Raw genomic sequence first — 20603 nt, 5'->3', positions numbered from 1 at the left:
AATCTGACAAATACCTTGAGAACACACTTAGAATTGCAGCCACCATCATCAAACCAGACTGATGTTAGTTTTGTTGCTCTCTTTTTTATATGTTTTAATTAAAAAAAATAAAATAAAATAAGTTTGTTACTTATATGCATTAACCATATTACATTTATTTTATGAAGGCTACTCTGAAAGTAATTCTTCCTATTTTATTATATTGGCCCACAGTGTCAGAGATGGATGTTGGTGGTGTGGCTGTAGAGATTGAACCTTCCTGCCAACACTCTGTTACATCTCGTTGCTGTGAGACAGATGGCAGCAGAGGGGCAGTCTGACAAAATGGCATCTGACATCAAAGTGTACATGAAGCAAAGGTATGGAATTGGTTTCCTCCATATGGAAAAAATTGCACCCACTGAAATTCATCAGTGCTTGCTGAATTTCTGTGGTGATGAAACAGTGGATGTGAGCACAGTGAGGTGGTGAATGGTGTGTTTCAGCAGTGGTAACAGCAGCAGTGGCTCATCTTTGCTGGTGCAGATTGTTACAAACATGGGCATGCGGGCTCTTGTTCACTGCTGGTGAAAATGCATACCTAATGGTGGGGACTGTATTGAAAAACAGGGTTTTGTAGCTGAGAATTTGCTCTAGTAGCGTGATTGTACTCTTTACATTGTTTGTAATTTCCATGGAAATAATTAAGAGGCATTACTTTCAGACCAACCTTTGCAGATGGGTCTTTGTTCAGCGTGGCCAGGCAAGCCAAGAGGCTGGACACTCGTGATGTAATGGAATATCACTGGGAAGACGGTCCAGCATTGCATTTAGAAGTAGCCCTTTTATGTAGAGATAATTGCATAATTTAAGCATGTTTGCTGGGGACAGAACATTAGGTGTGTGGCACAGGAGTTTGGGTATCTGTGTTTTGGCATATTCAGGGAATTTTCAAAATGAGAGATAGTATATTATGCTGTATTTGCCTTGCATTAATCTCATACTTTACAGCTTTTACTAGTCATCAATGGCATCCGCAAAAATATTTCTTTTTGATATGTCATTCTTAGAACCTCTCAATGCTTAACACTGCTACATGTTGAGGAAAGATGCAAGCAGAGTGTATTCCCTTTCCCAGAGATATAAATTCTCCTGTTTAATTGTGCATGCTCAAATCGATCGCTTCGGTATCATGAATGAATTTTCAACCACATAAGATACAAAATTCACAGGGAATTTTAAATATTTTCTTTTATAATGTAGGTCTACGTAGGATCATCTGTGAAATTTTTTATGTTCCGTCAGTTCCAAAACTTATCTGTTGTTGTTGATGCTCTCAGTCTCTGATTCTTTCTGTATCACAGTCTTGTTTTGAATCACTTGAGTTGTGTGTGAAATGTACAACAAACTGCTGGGAAGTGTCTGGGGAATGTAAAGCAGATGTTCTGTGGGCTCTTTGAAACTGCACACATCATCAACAAGGAACCGTGTTTGAAGATCCACCTCTCTGTGCCTACAGTCCACACCAGCAATGTGCGTGGTGCCTCAGCATGAAGAACTCTTGGGACTAATAAAATGATCTGCTTGTTGCTAGGCAAGTCTGCAGTGATGAGGTAAATACGAAGTCAAACCAGGAATTCAAATCAGTGAGCCAAGATCAACATGGTGTGTAGGTGGGCATAGGTATGTCTGAGAAGCAGCTCAGGAAGGAGCAAAACTTGAGCTTAAGGACACCTCCTGGGTGAAGGTGGAGGCTTCTCACAGCACTGGGATCTTCGGAGTGTGGTCAGCACAACAGGTATATTGTGTTGCTTCAGGTTGATTTAGTTAGGCAAAGATCTGTTCAGTAGGAAACAAATAGACAGCGTGTCACCATTTTACACTCACCATCATTCCTTCTTCCTCCACTTCGTCCATCCTTGTTTGATAGTTTCAACCTTGCTGGTGACTGCAGTAAATCAGCACGTGCCTTTTAACACTATTGTCATTTTTCACTCAAAGGGACTTCCTGATTCTACATTTTCAGTATTTTACATCTAAAAGCTTCTCTTGTTGTTCTATTAGGTTAGCTCAGATAGTGGCTGGGCCTTTCCCTTGTCCGCAGTATGTGGCAGTTTCTCACACTTCTACCCTATTGGGTTAAAGCTGGCTAAAGTCTGGGCATCTGTACCTTAACAAGTAATGAATATTACTGAAAGTGATGAACTTCAAACACGTGTAAAATAATTAGATGAATTACATTATGTCTTACTGCACTGACAGTGTTAGCAATCTTACTGTACAATAAAACTCATAATTTGTCATAATTTGACTTCTGCCTTTAGGTGAATTTTTTTTCTTTTTTTTTTTTTCAAGATTATTTTTTTTAAAGGGAGATATAACTGTGATACCTGTTGCAATTAGACTTTATGTGTGTGTTTGGTATTTTGGGCATGTCTGTATTTCTGGCTATGTGGCAAAGCAACATTAAGTCTGCTCATTCTGTTGGGCTGCATGCAATCAATAGGACAGGATGCATGGAGACCATCTGTGTACAGCTGTCCATTTCCAAATGTTGCAGCACGGCAACCTGCTGTGGCATACTTTTTGGTTTAGTTATTATCATTCCTTTTAACAATCACAGTCAGCAACTAATGAAGCTGTATCAGACCTGCCCTTTGAGATGTGCTAGTAGTTAAATGTTCCTAATAAAGTAAACAGGGCAGAGCTATGTGCTTTGTGGCTAAGGAGTAACATGAGGATTTTGGAGAACTAAGTTCTTAGCTCTGCTACAGGCTTCCTGGCAGGTCCTGAAAGAGATTTGCTGAACTTCCATGTCCTTGTTTCAGGGAAAAGGACCTTCTCGAATTAGAATTCTTGTCCATTCTATATAACTAGATGACTTATGCTTTTCCTTTAATCTTCCAGTTGTTTCAGGCTCAGTCCATAAAACATCTAGCCTATTTATTTAAATGGGATCTTAGTCAGGTCTTTACAACAAGCTAGAAGCAGCAGATCCTGAGCAAGTACCTAACACAATAGGGCTCTGAACTGAGCCCTCTACTGTAGCAGAAATTACAGAAATACTGCCAATATTTTAGGGAGAGCAGGAGGTATATGGTGAATTTGCAAAACTCTGTAGCTTACCCTATAAGCATACCCCCAAAATGATGCTTTCATATATCTTCTTTATAGTGTGGACGTTTGCCAGTCAGTATTACCCACTTCAGAGACCAAATGTGACTCATTATTGAATTACTACAATCTGTGCTGATGTAGAAGCACCCCTGACACATCTTGTTGTGAGCCATTTTTTCAGAGTAATTGCATTAGTAATAGCCGATTACACAGCAATCTTGTGTTCCTACAAAATTAAGGTAATTACTGTAGCTAGAAACACATCCCTCTGTATTCTGTCCTGGCAAGGAAGCTGGTAAAAGGCAGTGCAACGTTTCAATTCTTTGTAACAAGAGAAACATGAAGCTATAATTACATTATTGGTGTGGGGGAGGGGAAGTTTTTACATCTGAAAGGAACATGGAAACAAAATTGTGGTTTGAAGCTACACATTCCTATTCCATAAAGGAAAAAAAAATCTTTTGTATTTAGGCTCTTTAACCAGTATGGAAGAAATGTATTTGAAACACATGAATGAAGTTGTGTTCTGTTTTGAAAGCCATAGATGTCTGCCTTTGATGTAGATTTATTGTGCAAAAGATGTATTCTTTGATCTGGATGGTCCAGCAAATCTGATATGGATTTATTGTTATATTGAATTAAATAGTTATTAATTTGTTCATATGGCAAACCTCATGAATACTGGGGTCAGCTTCTAATTAGTCTATGTGCAACAGAATTTAATTTGTGCTACAGCTTTTACCTTTTTTTGTGTCTTGGAGGAAAATATGACATTTCATGTTGATGTAGTATTAGGTGTTTAATATATCAGCTGAGGAAAAGCAGACAAACCATCCTTGGTAAGCTTAGCTAAGTAATTCAATCCCAAATAATCTAGAAAGGGTATTAGTCTCTTCACAGCTACTATGCAGCATCAAAATTCATAGACAGAGGGTGCCACTTGGCACCCACAGCTTGTGTTTGGGTTTGAGCAGGTGAAAGGGTGTTGCTTGATGCAAGTACTCCTTGCAGATTTTACTTTCTGCTGCCTTACTGTACCGTATTTGAATTGCTGAGAGCAAGCTGATAGCCCTGGAGTAGAAAGAATTGCTCACTTGTTTTCCTTCATTATAGGATGTGCAAAACTGATAAGAATAAAATAACGTGGTGCTCCAAATTGTTTTGATTGTGAAGGTAAAGCCCACCAACTATATATGGATTGTTCAGTCAACACAGCAAATGGAAAAAGCATCAGTTTAAGCTAAATTCATTTGATGCAAGTGTTGTATGTAGTTGTCACCTATTAGCAATGCTTGTGGTGAAAGAAGTGGCTCCTTTGAAATGATCAGAAATCACATGGAATCAGAGTAGCTACTTTAGAAATATTTTTTTCATAAAGAGTTGTGATGAAAGAAAATACTGTATTTCTCTGGTGCAGGACTTCTCCCAACAGGATTGGGGAAACATAAAACAACTTCATTGTGAAGCTGTTCTATTTAGTGTTTATTTTTCCCCCTTTTTCATATCACTATTCCTGCCTCATTTCATCGCTGCATGTATTTTCTCTTGTGCCTGGTTCAGAGGCATGTTAAGATTTACATACTGTCAAAAGCAGAAACAGGCAATTCTTGAGAGATACCGACTGTGCTGAATATAATCATCATCATCAGAGGTTGCTGCAGGTCTGCCGTGATTTGGAAACTGTCCATGCTAGTGCAGATATAATTAAGGAAAAGGTACACATTATGTATTTTCAGAGTCCAGTAATAACGTTTGAGTTGTTAATACAGCTTAGTTAGTCACTATTATTTGTAAAATTCAGAGTGGCAGCAAATATTTCCATTTTCCAGACTTTTCTGAATTAAGGGGAATGCTGTTCTGTCTCTAGGAGTAAGTTTGTTGTTGATCTTTTTTTTTCCCAATTACATGTACATATATACACAATGTGCACACACGTGTGTATGTATCTTATGCATAAATTGCTTTCTCTGTCTTTAGTAGAAATGTATAGACAGATCTTTTGGTCGCTTTTAGGTTTTATCATTTTTCCTTCATTTAAGAAGAAATACTTGGGTTTCTTTAGAGCTTGAAACTATTTTTTACTGAGCATCTGTCTTGTAGAACTCCTTTGTTCAGTTCTGCAACTTTCACATACCTTTTCTTTGCTCTAAGTGCATATAAGCACATTTAACAGCTGTCTTTTTCATCAGAGCAAGACGTATAGAATAAGTGTAAATGAGGAGAGCTGGGAAGTGACCTCTCATCTATAAGCTGGGAGAGGTACAGGCAGTGGCAAGCTCTGGCTGCCCAGGAAACGGTGATGCTTAACTGCTCTCTTGTTTTTGAAAATTTGAGTTAATATAACGTGTGCCTCGCCCCCTTAGGGGTGGCATGGGCCCACATTTATATTCAAGGTCAGGCTGGATGTGGCTCTGGGCAGCCTGGTCTAGTGGTTGTTGACCCTGCACATAGCAGGGGGGTTGAAATTAATTGATCATTGTGGTCCTTTTCAACCCGGGCTGTTCTATGATTCTATATGGGCTGATTGAAATAATTTTTTCCACAGAGCTGTCCTTGCAATTGGAGCTAGTAGTGAGATTTTCAGAGCTATATGGGACATCTTGAATGTGCTCTTTTCTGCATTATAGTACTAGGATAAGCAATGAGGAGAAGTTTTCCTTTCTGATGCAGAGTCAGTTTTAAGCAGTCAAGTGAAATTGGTGGAAGCCTTTCACTCGACTTCAGTTAGTTAAGAAAGCCAGTGATATTATGCAGGGACTTGCTCATACCCGGCTTTGTCCCTCTGCACTTCACCCAGTTCCATCACTTTGTCTCTTTCGGGGATAGTCTTGTATTTGTATGGTGTCATTCATTGTTTCCTTTAGTTAGTAAAGCATTTAGCTGGAGTACAGCTGTACTGTATAGGTGGCATCAGCAAACTTTATTGAATGCAGAATTGTGACAGCCTATTTATCAGGCAGCAACGTCAGACTATAAAATCCTAGATAATTTCTTAACTTCACATGGAGGTAAATGGATTACATAGAAGTACATGGATTTAACTTGCATGGGGCAGCTGTTCTGTATTAATATGATGAGTGAAAAATTAAGTCAACTTTTCAACAGGTAAATAATAAGATTTATCATGTGCATAGAAAAGGTCAGAAGCAGCTTTCTTGAGGTTTTCATGTTTTTCTAGATCTCAGGTAAGAATATAGCACGTTTTTAGGATGGTTCATGAAATTGACAGCAACAAAATCCTTTAAATATCTATTTAGATTTCTAAATTCTGTTTTAACAAAGCTGGAAAAGAAGGAAAACACTGCAACTGTAGTTGCATTAAAATACCTGAAACATGATCTGGTAGATGGCTCTTCTGGCAATTTCTTGAATAAGGGGCAAACACGTTGTATCTGTGTTGAACTAACCTCTAAAGATAATGCGATCGCTTCCATGTGTCGTGTCATAGAAGACACTCAGCATTTGCTGTGAGAGTCACAATTGTATCTACGGGGAGATACCTCATTGTCTTTGGCAGACTGGTACCGGGGAGTGATAGGCTCAGACACAGGGAGAAGCTGAATATAGTTCATGAAGTTAGATGAATACTGTAGCATCACGTGACAGGTTTTGTAAAGAACTTCTCTAAGAGGAGCCAAAAAAATGCTTACATTTGAGCTCTGCTGCTTTCCACAGACAACTAAGAAAATTATAAAGGTACATACAAGCTTTTAAGTTACTTATGTCATATCTCCCATATAATGTAAGGAAAGAAAACAAGATGAGTTGTATTAGTAAGCATTTAGTTTTATTAATTTTCAAATGTAAGTCTAATGAAGATTTCTCTTTCAACAAGATGATATAAAGCATGCACATCCTTAAAGAGACTTACACTGTGACATTTGCAGTATTAACATTCAGTTAAAATACTTATTGTTTCTCAGAATGAGATGTTTGTAGCAAATAAAGGAAAGCTTTGTTTTATTCCAAGCATTTAATGCTCACACTTTGGGCTTTAAATCTTCTGATTTTCAGAATGTTCAGTGGTGTTGAACACAGCCTACAGTTAAAAAAAAAAACAAACAAACAAAAAACAAACACACAGACAACAGAAAGTCATATATATTGTCTGGACATTCTGTAAGAAGCAAAGTTTGGTATCTATGATTCATTTTCATAACCCATTCTAGCTGCACTGAAGATGAGATCTATTCTCTGACATCCTCAGATATTGGGTTTGGGTCTTGTACCTGTACTACAGCAGCTGCAGATGCATATCTATCAGTTTTAAAAGCCTAGAATATTGTTCTTGCTCATATAGAAAGTATGTACTTAGCTAGTCCTATAATAGGGTGTTGAAAGCTTAACCTTGAATGTTTTTCATAGGCCTAGCTGAATTGTGGCAGTTTTCTCCACAACAACCTAAGGGTGAGGAAAGGGTTACCTACGCGTGAAATTGCTTTTTTGTTACTTCTGGTCTATTTTCCTTTAATTTTCTGTATAATCAATGAATATACAGATGTTATAATTAAGAAATACCCAGGAAAGGTAGAGCTAAGTAAGATTACTGCAACAGGCAGATAATATATGGAAAATGCTTACCAATGTCGTAGGCTTGCAATATTCTCCACAGGGAGCAATCTCAAGAAGAGATCCTTCCCTAGTGGCAGTCAGCACTTAAATGAGTCTAGGAGAGATGCAGCCAGGCTCCACTCCTTCCAGTAGCACAGGTGAATTGTCTTCACTTGTGCTCCCGTGGCTGACTCATTGCTCACCTCAGGTGGTCAATCAGAGGTTCAAGCCATGATTCAGCAGTTCCTATACACTTTCCAACAATATCGCTGTGTTCTAAATCACCAAAACTGAAGCTGTGCTCATTCTCTATGGCGGGCTGAACTGTTGCTGGGAAAACCCATTCTCTTTAGAGCTTTGTTTCCACCAATGATTTTCTGGTAATTATTATTTCTACAGTCACTATTCTAGGAAGACCTTGGAGTGAAACTCTCCATCTTTCTTTTTTCTTATCCCCAGATGTCTTCCTGCTATAGTCTTTTTCCTTTTTGGCTCTGAATGTGCACAAAACTGCTGCTGGCCTTTTCTCAACTCTGTTTATACAGAAAGACTAACTGCGTTCTTTTTGTTTTCTTTTCTCCAATAAATAGTTGAATTCTTAGAATACCAGTGGTTTTGAAGAGAGGGCAGTGCTGTGTGCTCGGCTCAAGTTGTAAAAGGCAGCAGGAACAAAATCATTCTTAGCACTTGGAAAAATCCTCACCTCAATCTGCTTTTCCCTAAATTTAAGTCAGTGTACCAAACCAGGAAACAGATCCTCTGCAGTGTAAATTCCGTGGAGTTAGAAATGGCCAGCTCCTCAAGGATTTTGCTTTTGCTATGATAGAAATCAACAGAGAAATAGCTATAGGTAATACACTTGCAAATTATAAATGTTTTTCTTCAGAAATTACTTTTTAAAAATGCGCTGAAGTCCTCCAGGTTAAGCTTGTAATACTGTTCATCCTTTTCAGAGGTGTATCTCCTGCCATCTAGTGATAAATGAGAGAGAAAGAAAATTCAGGAAAATGGTTCCATCAGCAGCTGCATGCAGTCCAAAGTAACAGGTACACGTTTACTATGTACATGAGGAAAACCAGACCTAGGCAGAGGAATACTTGTGCAGCTCCTACAGAACATAGATGTTGACTTTAAAAGACAAGACACTGGCCCTCACTTGGTTTCTCTGTATAATATAGTCAGACAGACCATTTTACACTGCCCTTTTCAAACATCTGTACATTCTGCACAGTGCCTATAGGAAGTATAGATATAGAGAAGAAAGAATGGGAGAACTCAAATTACTTGGAAAAAAAATCTAGTCTGGGAACCTGGAAATCAGTTTCATGGTTTGTCGTGGTTAGAACTAGAAGATGTCTATCTCAACTGTCAGAGTTTCTTACTCTTCAAGTACCACTGTCACTTGTGTATTGTACAATAGAGATAAAAAATTCAGAACGTATCTCCCAAAATCATACAATGAGCAACAGTTACAACGTCTATCACAATTACTTATTGATGACTCATTCTCATCTTCAGTATACAGTGGTTTTGGTCAGTACTTTTTCTGGCATGATTAGGGGAAGAGTCTTGGTCTGCACACTCTATTTAGATTGCAGATGAGGTCATATTTATTTGTATGATTGTATCTTCTGACTAATTTAGATTTGGAAAGAAGTGATGTGATCATGGAACAAAAATTTCTTCTTTAGGGACTTAAATTTAAAAATAAATTTACCTCAGATCTACTGTGCATGCATCTCAGAAATATTTTGATTTCACATCAAAACACTTCAAGATAATTCTAATAATATCTTAGCCTAGAATGATACTCTTAAAGCCAGACGGACTTCAGAAATTACAAATCATAGGGCACATAGCATTACAGCAAAAAACTCTCAGGCCATCAATCACTCTTTGAATTGTTCACTAAATACTGTAATATATCCTGGAAGTCAAAAGAGTAGATCAGCTACAGTCCTCAATCTCTAGAGCAAATGTCACCTGAGTAATATCTGACGATACTGAGTAGGTGTACTATAGAGCCTCTCTTCTTCAAGTACCTCATTAATTCAAATGTCTTGTTTTTAAAGATATTTTTAGAAGGGCTGCCTACTCATTGACATTCTGTTGGCAAACAGAAGCCAACTTCATATTCCTCTCACTTATTACTCACAAGCATTTGTCTTTTTCTGGTTATTTAGTATGAAGAGATGATTGCTTACTGTGAAGATTCCTCTAAATTTCAGCAAGACAAAACACCTATTTGCTAGCTAGCCTTAAAAATAATCAGAACTGGTATTTAAAACCCCATAATAAAATGCAGCATTCAGTTTGCACGTAGAAAGGTAGATCACTGTTCATATCTGGGAGGTTGAATACAATCAGAAAGATAAACAGCATATTTCAGCCCAATGCCATCAAATTGCCACAAAAATTAAGTATATTTTAATTCTGCAATTAGTATTATGTGGTTTGTTCATGAAAGGCACGTGTGAAATGAATATATATCTGAGTGAAATGTGATACCATAAACATAAACATCTGCTAAAACAACTTATGTATAATGCAAATATGCTTACAAGAAGTTTCTTAAAGCAATTGCCTAATATAGGATATTGATCTGCATTATTTCATTTGTCATAGCTGTCATGTCAGAAGCAATCTGTTTAACATGCTTTGATTTTCACTGACATTTTAAAAATCTATTAACAAATTTTTAACTTCTTAGTCCAAATCAGCATATAGCTTCATTGTCCACAGAACAGGTTTTGAATATAACTTACAGCGTCCTTTGAGATATAGAATTGATTGTGGGCCCCAATTTCTCACTATGGTTTTACCCTGTAAGTTACAGAAAGAAACTGGCTGTTATTTCACTAGAAGCAAACCCTCTTGTACAATAAAGACATTTTTAACACTGTTTACCTTTGGAGCACATCCGATTTCAACTATAAGAAAAACCATGAAGATGACACAAGCAAAAAGCACAACAGCTTTAGTTTTCTGAAAGAAAACAAAAGCAATATTAGCTATTTTTTTCTTTCCTGATGCAGTAAGCAAAATGAAACAGTGAATATCATAAACATCTGCATGAAACAGTGAATATTATAAACATCTGCATGCATGCACTCTAAACTTCTTACCATTCTACCACGACTTCTGTCAGTCTCTTCTATCATCCAAATACTGTCAAAAATCTGCTTTGCTACTTTTTCACGTATGAAGAGCTCAAGTAGCTGACAATGATAAAATGTACAAATCTCAGTTCAGTTGGTCATGGTCCTTTACAGCTGCCTGTCTTACAGGCAATAATGTATGCATGCAGATTCGTTGTGAGAATTAGGTATAAAGTATTTACCACCTTTTGTGATTAAGGCTAGAAATTATGTCAGGCTCTTTTATACCAGAGTAGTTAATGACAGTTGGCCCCAGGAGATCTGAAAACAACCTGTACCTAAAAGAAAAACAAAAACAAAAAAAAAACAACCACAAGTTGACTAAATGTCAAGCATTCTTAGTAGGTGGTGCATACACGAAATCACAATATTCAGTCCTGTTTTCTACTACAAAAAACAAGTAACTAAAGTAGTTTTCTCTTTTTACTGACTCTACTACCTGTGTAATTTTCTGTCACGTTCTTCTTGTTTTCATTTTTTTTTTATAAGTTACGTGATGTCATGTATTTGTAAAAATTTTATTTTGCTTTCATAATCTCATTAGATCATGAATTTATTATTATTTTTGTTTTTATGCTTTTATTGTTCCCTAGCTCATTACATAGGAGTACGTCTTCACTTTTTTGGTGTTCCTCTTTCAGGAATCATTTGCAATCATTTGATTGCAAAAGCAATGACCATATGCATTTATGTGATTACACTAGCTGTAGTATTCATAAAGAAAGCTTTTTATTTATTTATTTATTTTAAAATCTGTTTAAAGTTTTTAAAACGATGAGGTGATGTAGGGGAAATGCAAGTCAAAGCTTGAACCAGTGATTGAACACCTGGTGGGAAGGCAGGGCCAAGCCAGGGGAGCTCAGCTGCATGTAATGCAATGCACCTGTGTGACCAGAAGGGGGGAGGGAAGGGGTGGTGGCCAGGATCCACCCCGTCCCAGACCTCATTTAAGAGTGGTGGTGGAGGCAAGGGGATCAGTAAAGATTTCTGTCTGCTGGAGGCTGCCTAAGGGTAAGTAGTTTCTTTGTTTCTGTGCGCATGGCTGTTGCATTTGTGCAAGTCCTTGCTTGCTGCAGCAGCCTGGGACTTTGCTACTCTGCTGTTATCGCTATGTTTTCCATTGCGTTACAGCATTATACATGTAAGGAAGTAAAGATTAACTTTTTATCCTTACAGACCTTTCCAAAATTAAAATGCGTTTCTACTGCAAAATAAAAGGCTTTCTCTATATCTGTGTATGAAAATCAAGCTAAGAATATAGCAAAATATTTTGCCCAGAATAAAATAAAACTAAGGGGTAAGGGAGATAAAGTATCTAAAAGATTCCTGCTTTTCTGTATTTGATAATATTAAAAACACAGCCTGAAAGAAGGACACTTGAGTACACTTCTGTGTCATTGACTGCTGCCCTCTGGGCCATGGCTGTTCAGTCACCTCAGTCCACTCATCCAGCCCATGCTCCAACAGCTTCTCTTTGAGCATCTTTTGGGGCACGGTGTCAAAGGCCTTGCAGAAGTCTAGAGAGACAATATCCACGGGTCCCCACTCATACGTCGGGTTGGTGATTTCATTACAGAAGCTTATCAGGATGTGACTTCCCCTTGGTGGATCCACGATGACTATTTCTAATGATTTTTGCTTTCCTGTGCCTGGAAACGGTTTTTGGGAATGAGCTGTTCCATCACCTTCCCAAGGTTCAAAGTGAGGATTATGGGCAAGAAACATCACTGTGGCTGCTGAGCAGTTCTTTGTTTATTAAAAAAAAAAAAAAAAAAAAAAAAAACTGAGGGTGGTATTTTATAAACCAGTCCTTGAAGGGCTGAAGTCTGGCATCTGACTTTCCTATATTATGAGTTGCAGGTGCCTTTTTGTGTATGCTGCTGCTTCTTATGGGAGAGATAATATCGACTTGGAAGCAGGTGTTACTTGCGTATTCCAGAAACACTGGAGAATATTTTGCATAAATTTACTGTGAGCTGGATCATTAAAACTAGAGACAATTCACAGCTCTGGAGATTAACTCTCTATTAACCCAAGCAGCTTTCTCAAATCAGGAAGATATTTACTCTATCCATATTCTACTTTGCTATATGTTGAATCAAAACAAGGCAAAATAAACTTTCCTATTCATTCTGGCTGGACTCGGACTCCACTTAAATTAGCAAGATTTTCACTGGCATCAGTTCTGATAAAGGCCTCTGTATTGGTTGTATTGGCTGTCATGGTTTCCCCTGAAGGTTTGTCTTTTGGAAGCATCACATTGGCTAAGATATTTGTTATTTGGTTTTAGAGTAGACTTTTGATGTTCATGGCTGTAGAGAAGAAGGTAAAATATAATTTCATGTGTTTTCTTTACATGAAGGATCTAGAACACCTTGCCAAGTCTATTTCTTTTTAGTTTGCTTTCTTGTTAGCATAATTCATATTTGCAGTGGCTGGAACAATACTTTGATTACAGTTGGCAATAAACGACTTTATTTGATCCCTAGGCTACCATATCCTGAAAATAGGATAGTTTGTGATTTCTTCTGTGTTAACTATCTCTTCCTTACTGTTTAGCCACGGGCTACACTTTTCTTTGCCCTTCTCTGTAAACACAGAGAATGCTTTCTCTACTTGTGTCTAGTTGTCTTTGCTAGATTTGAACTCTTCTTTCACTGCAACCACCTTGATAATCATATCTGCATGCTGAACAAATATGAATGTACACACACACACGTGCCTGCCTGCCCAAGATTTGAGGCACTTAAGTTGTATGAATACCTTTCCCTTGTTTGTGCTAATTTGCTCCTGAAGCTTTACTACAATGCCTGTTACTGTTTTCTTGCAACTGTTTTCCTGTGTATGAGCAGGCAAAGGTCTCACTGCTATAGTGTTCAGTCCTTTAAATGCTTCAGTGAGGTGCTGCAGAAAGTCTCCTCTCCTTGACCAAGAGTCTTTAATAGGTGTCCTTCTATATCACAGGTCCCTTCATCTTCCTGTGCAAGCTCTAAACAAGTTTCCCACTCACTTCCTCCTGAGTTTCAGGAGGGGATAGATGCACTGTTGTTACAGACTCCTTTTTTCTTTCCTGTCTTTTCTGAATTAAACAAAAGGAATCTGTAACAATTTGACAAAGGAAGCTCCCATAATGTCATTTCACTCATAGCTTTGATCATCTATTAATAATTTAATGTTATTCACATCCACACATTAATGCTAGCTTAACTGTTAAAAAGACTTGGCAAGCTTTTCCCCTGTACCTGTGCATAAATCATTTTCTGCCTTATTCAGTTTACTCTTCTTTCTTAGTGCTGAATTGACTGGATCTTGATTATCTCTACAGTAAATACAAAAGGAACATTGGATGAATTAAGATAAAGGAAGATGGAACTTTCTAGATTGGTTTCTGTGAACTAGCTATTTCAGAACATCTGTATTGTGGTGACCATTCAGGACAGTAAGCACTCTAATGGCACTAATAACGTAACACAATATGAAATGTATTCACTGCACAGAAGAAAGATGTGGCATTTGTCTATGCTGAGTATATTAACATATAATATATGCTGATATAAGAGCTGAAGGCACCCATAGCCCCTTTAATCTCTGTCAGAAATGTCACATTTTGAATGAACTCTGCAAAGCTATAGGCTACATGAAAAACATTGAACTACCTTGAGTACGTATGGCCATAATGAGGAATAATAAGTAGACAGCTCTGCCCGTTTGGATTTTGCATTCGTCTACTTGTGGTGCTGATTTCTAGGAGCTTATCCCTCCATAGCACACTGCAGGGCTATGCCAAAATCATTGGACCGAGAAGCAAATCTAATTCACTTATGAGGAACAGATGTCTCTGAGCACCATTTCATTGCACAATGTAGACAAAACTTTAGTACCACACGAAGTCAAGATTTGTTCAATGCTAGAGCCCAGAGTGCATCCCCCAACATCTCCTGGGAATTGCGCTGCTTTCAATACCTAGGGGGAGCACTTTACACGGGAGGAGCTTTTCAGCTGAAGCTCTCACACAGGCATTTGCTAAATCTATGTTGCAGTCATTGCAAAGCCTGCTTGACACTGTCTTTAAAACGCATTTATCTCACTTTGTTTCAGACTGCTTCATCCCTCTACGATTGTCTGGCAGTGTGGACTGTTAGCTGAACCTAGTTATCATCACTGTACCTGCTCTGTCTTTCTTTCTTAGGTATTATAAAATTATGCCCTTTTTGGCATGGAAACTGCTTCTCTCTACCTTCTTGTCATCCTTAGTTCCCAACTGCTTTCATGTGAAAGTTAGCTCCACTCCTGAGTTGTGGGAAAGCTTCTGTAACGTGACAGGACTGAATATTTTAACTGTGCTTCGCCCTGAGAGTGTTCCTGTATGACAATGTGTATATGTGACAATGTAGATATTATGTGTATCTCATACAATCCTGTATGAGAAATTAATCCTCCTTATTAATGGTCTGTTACTTTGCTATGTAGGGAAGTGCTTATACAGACTGGGTGCCAGCCGTAGCAAACTGACTTGATGGGTCAGGAGACTTGTGTTTTCTGCCGTCCTTGAAAGTAAATCCTTTATCCTTACTGTACTAGTTTGCCTGCTTCTTCCCCAGTACTAGTGTCTACTCTGTATTGACCTGTCTGAAAGCATTTTATTCATGCTACAACTGGCAAATCAGTCTGGTTGTTCAAACTCAAATGCTGGACACCACATGTAATCTATTTTCCCTCTGTTCAGTTGTATAGAAGCCACTGCGTTCTTACTTCTTTTACGGGAAGAGGCACGGATTTATTTTAATACTTAAAATTCTTGATTTATGGGTCAGTGAGTCTGGAGGAGGGGAAAAAAAAGCAAAGTTAGAATATGATTAAATTTCACCAAAGAAAAAATATGATTAAGTAGAAACAGTATATGTGAACTCTTAAAGAACTGGAGGAAAAAAAATGCATCTCCTTGTGAAAAAGGAGACTAGCTGCTGTCCTGTCATACGCTTAAGCGAGAATCTCCTCGTGCCAAGCAAAAAAGAAAGTGCTGTGAGGCAAGATAGTGTAATTTGTTTTGTGGCTTTCTTTTTCCCCCACAGATCTGCTACTTTCTTAAGAGATGACAAGCATAAAATCCACATAATTACATAGCCTTTTTCTTCAGACAGTGAACTCCTACATGAATAGGGGGTGATTTATGAATTGATTCCCAATGGTAAAGAGTGTTTGAAAAGCACTCATTAACCATGAATTAGGTAGCTAGAAGATGAGTGAACTACTAATCACGTGATCCAATCACTGGCTTGTCACGGCTAATTGATGCAATTATTCAACATCATCCAGCCAAGGTTAAAAGGCCTGGTTCTGATACTTGCAGCTGAGATAATATCTAATTGTGCAGATGGTGCCTTGACTTCAGAGGAAGGGGTTTGCACAACTGGCCTCAGAAGAAGTGAATGATCTATGCTGATAAAACTTAGGTTTGTAATTTTTTTTGTTTCCCTCAAATCACAGAATCACAGAACTTCCCAAGTTGGAAGGGACCCACAAGGATCATGGAGTCCAACCCCCCAGACAGGGCCACTCAAAATCCCACCCCTAAGTCTGAGAGCCATAGAACACTATGCTGTAAACAGTTCCATTGCTAGCAATTATTGAGTGAAATGGAAGAGCTAAAGATCCAAATTCCCACACAGCTGTGCCCATAGATCTAGACTAAATTTTAAATTGCAAGAATATATTTTCTTATTTTTGTCTGTAAAACCTAGTATTAAAATTACTTCCCCTTATAATAGTTACTGAAGAGCATGATTAAAAATGAAGTGTCACTTTGTGTGGGTTGTAACCCCTATTGTGCATGTATATTCATACCTCCATTTCCTAGAAATTCACTTTTTCCCATCTAACATTAACACCAATGTGTTTTTTGGAGTCCACAGACTTATATAATGTTTCAGTAAAAAAATTTCTGAAATATTCATTATAGAATTCAGAGCTGCTAACTTCTTTTTCCTTAATTTTCAGACACTTGACCTATTTCCACTGCCTGAAATCCTGTGTCCTAATTTATGATTTGGAACGCTCAAATTTGCCCTAAGATCAATTGTATGTGTTTATGTACATATATTTGTGCACATTAGATTTTTTTCTAGTGATTTTGAACACTAAGTATGCTGATATTTTTTTTCTGTGAGGAGGAAGATAACACAAATGTAGCATTTTATACAATCTTGTTACTTGTATTTGTAATTAATTTTTGTAAAAGGATTTAAAAGCAATTTTAGAGACCAGATTCTTCCATGTCTCCTCTTTTCCTAGGCAAGGAGTCAAAAACACCTTCACCAGGTAGGTTCAGTTGTGGTTGAACAGCAGTCTGGGGATCTGCAGGGAGTGCAGTCTGCATCTGTACTGTCTCATATTTCATTTGTCAGTCCTATTCCCATACTTGTGGTACTCTTGTTACTGGGTATTCTCTCTTTTTGCAGGCATTCATGTTTTTCATACCTTTGCAATATGCCATCCATTTATTTTATTTAGTTCAGTGTGCTTTGAACACTGTTACAATAAAACTTTGTTGTAATATCACAGTCTCCAAATCTTCTGGCAGACCATCATTTACCAGATAGTTGTAGGGCAAAATGGTTCCCAGAAACTAAAGTCCTCTTATGTGCTGTTATTAGTGTCTGTGTTGGTCAACCACAAAAGTGAATCCAGAAATCCTTTGTGTGGAGAACAGCAAATCACAGAATCACAGCTGTTTGGCTCTAAACGACGTGTGATTGCATTCAGCTGACCAAGTGAGACATGCAGAAGAGGAAAGCAGCTGAATGTAGCAATGTTGCCAAAGCAGTGCCCAGTGATATCTTTGGGGAGTTGCTGCTGCTCTCTCAATGTCCTACACTTCAGTTTTTTGAATGAACACAAAATACATTCTCAGTGCTGTGTAATTTTCCTTCTGTTGAAATCCTGCTTCAGCAGTCCTGAGAGTTGTATTCCTGCCCAGTTACATCTTTCCTTGTAGCAGCTGTGAGCGTTACCCCCTCCCTGGAGGTCCACACAGGCTGCTTTACCCTGGTCTTTCAGAGGAGTCCACCTCTAAAAGAGCAATTGCCTCCAGAGAAATACTGATATTTACAGCTCTGGGCTGTTGCAAACATCTAAGCATCAATAACGATCATCATCTCTTAGGGGGATGTTTCTTGAATCCTGAAAATAATCTTTTTTTATTTTTGTACAATTTCTTTATCTGTAGCATATGTAAACCAGTTATCCAATCAGCAATATAGTGTAGCTCTCTGTATTCACATGCAGGCACATAAGTTTTCTTTTAAATCTGTCATTATTTACAACATGAGATTTTCACCATGAAGTTTTGGAAGCTGCTGTGCTGCTTCTTAACAAATATACTGCACTGTGAATATTGCTCAAATCTTCCCTATTCATATTGTAAAACGTACATTTTCCTCCTGTTCTCACTGAAACATAAAGCATTCTTGTTTTTATTGTCTTTCAGCCAATGATGTTTTTAATTTTTGTCACTCTAATACAAAAATAATAACAAATACAATAATAATAATACAATAATCAATACAATCAATACAATAATAAATACAAATTTAATAACAATATGCAGTCAAATACAGACGATGCATTTTGTGCTGTTAGAGAGCACAGAACGTTTTGTTTGTACTTGCAATTCTAAGTAAATCGGACATTTACACTGATTAAAATCTATTAAATACACGAGCTTTTTTTCAAGTAGAGCAACACTTCCACCTTGTGGCCATCTAGATCTTCTGTTACATTCGGAAGTACAGAACTTCCAAATACTGCAGTCTACCCAGCTGTCAGCTTTCTGTGCATTCAGGTGAAAGCATGTATTAAAGCACAAAAATGACGGAACTTAAACGTTTTGCATGAAACACCCTAATGTGTTCTATATAGTTTAAAACTCAAAGCATTTATTCAAAACTGGGGGGAAAAAAAACTATAAACCTTGACCCTGCAAATACTTAAACCTTTTATTCTGGAAACCCTTCTCATAGAACAGCTTGGGTTGGAAAGGACCCTGAGGATTATCAGGTTCCAACCCCTCTCCTACAGGCAGGGTTGCCAACCACCAGGTCGAGTACTAGATCATATTGCCCAGGGCCTGTCGTAGCTGGCTTTAGACACCTCCAGGGACAGGGCATCCACAATCTCACTGGGCAGACTGTTGCAGCACTTCACCACTGACAGACCTCTCCTTTGTCCTGCCACTCCTTTTCTTATCCTGGGATATTGTTGCCCTTCTGGGCTGCAAGAGTGCACTGCTGGCTCATGTTAAGTTTTTCACCTTCCAGGACCCCGAGTCCTCAGCATTGCTGCTCGCAAGGAGTTCTCCCAATCTGTATACATACCTGGGATTACTGTGACCCAATGCACAACCTTGCACTTCGTTTTGTTGAACCTCATTAGGTTCACATGGGTCTATCTTTCAAGATTGTCAAGGTCCCTCTGGGTGGTATTTCTTCCTTCTGCTGTATCAACTGCACTGCTCAGCTTGGTGTCATCAGCTGATGTGCAGAGAGTGCACTCGATCCCATCATCCCATCACTGATAAAGGTTACCAGGTTTCCCTCAAGTTTCAGCAACTTGTGGGTGTTTGGTTCTAAGAACAGAATCCAGAGGATTTGTGAAAGAGGGCATAGTAGTGGTGTTGAAACATAATGCCTTGCAACTGCAAGAGCAAAAATTATTTCCGTGTCTGTGAAAACGTGCTAAGTAGAGAAAGGCAGAAATAAAATTATTGCTCCATACCTGAGACTGCTTTTTGTCAATGAAGAATTTATTGACTAGTTTCTTACAGGGTTTGAGGAATCTATAATTAGGTGTGAGTTTTAACTTTAATAGGTGCAAGTCTTCATGTTTTTATTATAAATTGAAATGGAGGCTCAGCAAAAAAGTATTTTTCCCAAATTCTGTAGCATAAAAGCATCATTTTCAGCAGATGTATTTCAACCTGTTCGCAGATGTGATTCCACTCTAAATTTACAAAAGGCAAAATGTCTTAAAATATATATATATGTAATTTTTTTCTGTAAGGGGCATCAGCCTTTTGGTGTCTGAGGAAAAGACTAGTGCCTATGCATAATAGCTATTACAGGTCATAGAAAAAGTGTGTTTTCTGCTCAGTAAAGAACACCTGGCTCGCCAACGTTGTCATAAATACAGCTTACTGGTAATTAGTGTGCATTATGCTAATAGACAGCTAGAGTGGGGAAAAGGATATCAAAACAGTGATTTACACAACAAATTTGTAATGTTTAACCGAACTTAATTTGAAAATAAATGTTGAGTGCTGTAATGAGGGATAAGATACTCTATAATGTGTGGTGGGAAAGGCATTTAAATGGAAATGCTGCAAAAGACAGAGAAAATGTAAATATTTGGGGGAAAAAAGAGAAACAGCTTGCACTACATAAAACTAATTAAGATTTAATGGACATGGGGATATTTCTAAACATACAGACCAGTATTATTTCTTTAATAGATTGAATCAGATGGTTTTGAAGGCACAAAATGAAAGGATTTCATTGCAGCAGGCAGGAAGGAGGAGAATTGTTTAGGGAATGAGAATGGCTATAGGTTTTATTTTGAAATCGTATTAATTCTAAGCTATGAGATTTAAAAAATGAGATTTTATTATAACGTCTCCACTGGATGTATCAGAACTTAACTGATATACATAAACCTATCTGAAAGTCATCAGTACTGCTTTATCAAGTTTTGGTAGACCAGAATTTGTATCATATATGCTGACTTTATAGAAATCTATTTTTAAAT

At 37.9% G+C, this 20603-nt stretch overlaps 1 protein-coding gene across 1 annotated transcript; it reads right to left on the bottom strand.

The window, feature by feature from the left end:
• Window positions 1–8529: 8529 nt before the first annotated feature.
• Window positions 8530–10808, bottom strand: LOC146544253 (spexin prohormone 2-like). The gene is made up of 4 exons (XM_085226107.1): window positions 10773–10808; window positions 10555–10632; window positions 10413–10470; window positions 8530–8618 (listed from the first exon to the last, which is right to left on the bottom strand). Exons 1-4 carry the CDS (start codon window positions 10806–10808, stop codon window positions 8530–8532), a joined length of 261 nt encoding a protein of 86 aa, XP_085082233.1.
• Between the last annotated feature and the right edge of the window lie 9795 nt (window positions 10809–20603).

Source organism: Meleagris gallopavo, chromosome 5, assembly GCF_905368555.1.
Source record: "Meleagris gallopavo chromosome 5, MGAL_WU_HG_1.1, whole genome shotgun sequence".
Lineage (NCBI taxonomy): Eukaryota > Metazoa > Chordata > Aves > Galliformes > Phasianidae > Meleagris > Meleagris gallopavo.
This window is presented reverse-complemented; position numbering and strand designations above follow the sequence as displayed.